Below are 2907 nucleotides of genomic sequence, written 5' to 3' on the forward strand. Positions count from 1 at the left end.
GATGCATCTCAGTAATCCAGGTAAAAAATCAAAAGGAAAAAAAATTTGTATAGGTCCTCTGGACGGGTTCTTCTTTAATGAAACGTTTCATCTCTCTTCCAAGAGAGACTGAAGAAGTCTCTTGGAAGAGAGACGAAACGTTTCATTAAAGAAGAACCCGTCCAGAGGACCTATACAACTTTTTTTCCTTTTGAAGTTGATTCAATGTTTGCATCCCTACCCCCCACCCACCCCCAACTGCCCACCACGGTAAAAAAAAAAAAACCATCCTATAAGAAACCCTGCAAGCCTCTTCCTAGTTACAAGCCGTGTTTCCATCCAATTTTAATTCGAATTTTGTACGAATTTTAATAATTTCGCAAAAAGGAAAAAATTAAGAAATCCGAATCAAACGGAGTTTCCATCAACTGGTTTGAAGCGAATCAATTACATAACATACGCATGTGCGTAGTAAACAGGAAGTAACAATCACTAAACTCACAGGGTCCACACTTCTCAGGATAATGGAGAGAAGTTATCAGGAACGCGTTGCTACTATCAGGAATGTTGTAATTATACTGTTATCAACTAGTTTTGGCGATGTTACTGCTGTTTGGAGACGTTGAGAAAGAAATTTTCTTCACATTACGGGATTACCAAGACGACGCAAACAGCGGGAGGAGGGTCCTGCTGCCAGTCGACCTGAAACTGGTACCGGGGAAAAGCTGATCAGCTACGTGAGGTAAATGTTCGCTACATCACAACTTATTCGGCAAAAGTGTTTCCATCTCTCCTTTGCGCATTGTTTTTCGAAAAACCAAAAAAACCACCTCAAGCGAGCGTATCAGCTTTTATGCGAATCAGAGGAAGTTTTTTCGAATCAAACCATTTCCATTCACATTTTCTGATGTGATACTTCAAAATGCGCATCAAGAAACGTTGATGGAAACGAGACTATTGTCATCATCATCTCCAGCTGGCTTATAAATATGCAAATTAATTTACGATTTTAGAAATAGAACCTGATTTTTTTTTATTAGTGCAACATTTTCAGCATATTTTCAATGAACACTGAATCAAGAGGTGTTTTAGTGGGTTACAGTGAGCGAAGCACGATCATAGAAAATAAATCCAAACACGACCCTTATCCTTATATCAAAGAAACTGTCAAAACATCACCCAGGACAAAGTAGACCTCAAAATGAGTTGATAAATCCCCAGATAACATTATAATTATTTTGAATGTTCATGCTGATAGTCAGGATCCATTTGGCATCATAAGAAAGGACCCCACTGTGCAAAGATGACAAAAACAGCTAATCAACAAGCTGATTTAATTTTGTCTGCCAGAAGTCGGCAGGTTTTTAACTGAATCACATTAATTTGTGTTTAATGTTATAACAGTTTCCACCCACAGCATGCTACAAAAATGATATGAATGACTAACAATTTAATTTAGTAACAATTCATTGCCTAGATATAAAACATGCACGTGCAAACACTACTTGTAAGAGTGGGAGCATGACTCACCTTGCTCATGTTGGCTGTTTGCTGAGCTGCACTAAGGGTGGTATGAGCTCCCATCTGCTGCGCTCCTGGGGTGAGTGTCTCTACCAACGCATTTCCAGACACTCCTGGTCCTGGTGCAGTTCCCTGTATAGTCTGTCCTTGATACTGCATACCTGCCACCCCACTACCCCGTCCTCTCCCAGCTCCAGGTACAAGACCACCATTCATCACCTGCCCAGGTTGAGGATGCCCACCTTGAGCCAGTAATCCAGCGTGACCCTGGCTATTGTTAAGTAGAGATTGGTTGAACCCCGTTGAGGTAAGACACATAGCAGCAGTATTACTGTTACTGTTCTGTCCTGCTACTCCAGTCGGTGTTCCTGGTTTCTGGCCTTGAGGAGACGAGTGGCTGTTTGGAGAGGCCTGGCCAAGAGGACTCTTGCCTAATGGCGTTCCCAGCTGTGATCCCATGCTGCCAGACTGCGGACTTGCTGAGTTGAGCCCTGTACCTGTGGGCCGAAGAAGCTCTGAGAGCTGCTTATGCTTGGCTGCTGCATCTTGGACAACAGACGCTCCACCACCACCACCAAGGCCTGCTGGGGTGCCACCTGGACCACCAGCTCCAGGTGCTGCTCCGCCATTTGAAGGCATCCCACCCATCAGGCTCATATCACCTCCATTAGGAATCAGCTCATCTGGAAGGTCATTCTCCAGATCATCCCAGGTCAAAGACCCCAGATCTATGGAAGTTTGAAAGAAAAGAAATACACAAAATTTATCTTTTTGAAAACTTGACACTAAAAGACAGGCAACTGGAAATGACTTTAACAACAAGAAACTCAATTTACCTGCAATTCATCTAATTAGTCTAAATTAAAACAGTTTATACAGGTTTTCAGTTTTGACAACTCTGCTAATGCCACAGATCAAACCCTTTCATTTAATTTTAATCAAATGCTTACTTAAATTTCTAATTATATACACAGTACACACACAAATATATACATATACAGGGGTACTAAGACATAAGGATTTTTTTTTCAGGATGTCCAGCAGACAACCTGTTGACAAAATCTGGTTGTCCGCAAAACATTTTGGTTGTCCAAAATAAATCTCAATAAAACTGTAATTTAATAAAGTATATTGCTCTGTATACAAAGTTTACTATGTACAAATGTTCTCAGTCAGCAGGTTGACAGTTTCAGGAGTAAAACTTCCTCGTTCTCCTCCTCATCCTGTTCTTTGGAATAGACTTTTTTAAAAGTTACAGTTTAGTGTTCTTAGGACTGAAGACATAAAGAAAACAAAATTTATAAACAGAGCTCTCTCTCTGACAAGTTTCTCCACTAAAATTATTGCGCGTGGTTTTCCCAAAATTTTCTTATTTTGATTTGTTTGACCACAGAACAGTTTATTTTA

General features: G+C 40.6%; 1 protein-coding gene across 1 annotated transcript in view; it reads right to left on the reverse strand.

Moving 5' to 3' along the window:
* LOC106532503 (CREB-binding protein) overlaps nucleotides 1-2907 on the reverse strand; it is a gene marked incomplete at both ends in the record, with an annotated part of 22838 nt that overhangs the window by 12383 nt on the left and 7548 nt on the right. Inside the window, 1 exon segment of the mRNA XM_014028567.1 lies at nucleotides 1510-2228. Coding sequence (XP_013884021.1) covers nucleotides 1510-2228 — 719 coding nt within the window.

This window comes from Austrofundulus limnaeus, unplaced genomic scaffold (assembly GCF_001266775.1).
Source record: "Austrofundulus limnaeus strain Quisiro unplaced genomic scaffold, Austrofundulus_limnaeus-1.0 Scaffold780, whole genome shotgun sequence".
NCBI classification, from domain to species: domain Eukaryota; kingdom Metazoa; phylum Chordata; class Actinopteri; order Cyprinodontiformes; family Rivulidae; genus Austrofundulus; species Austrofundulus limnaeus.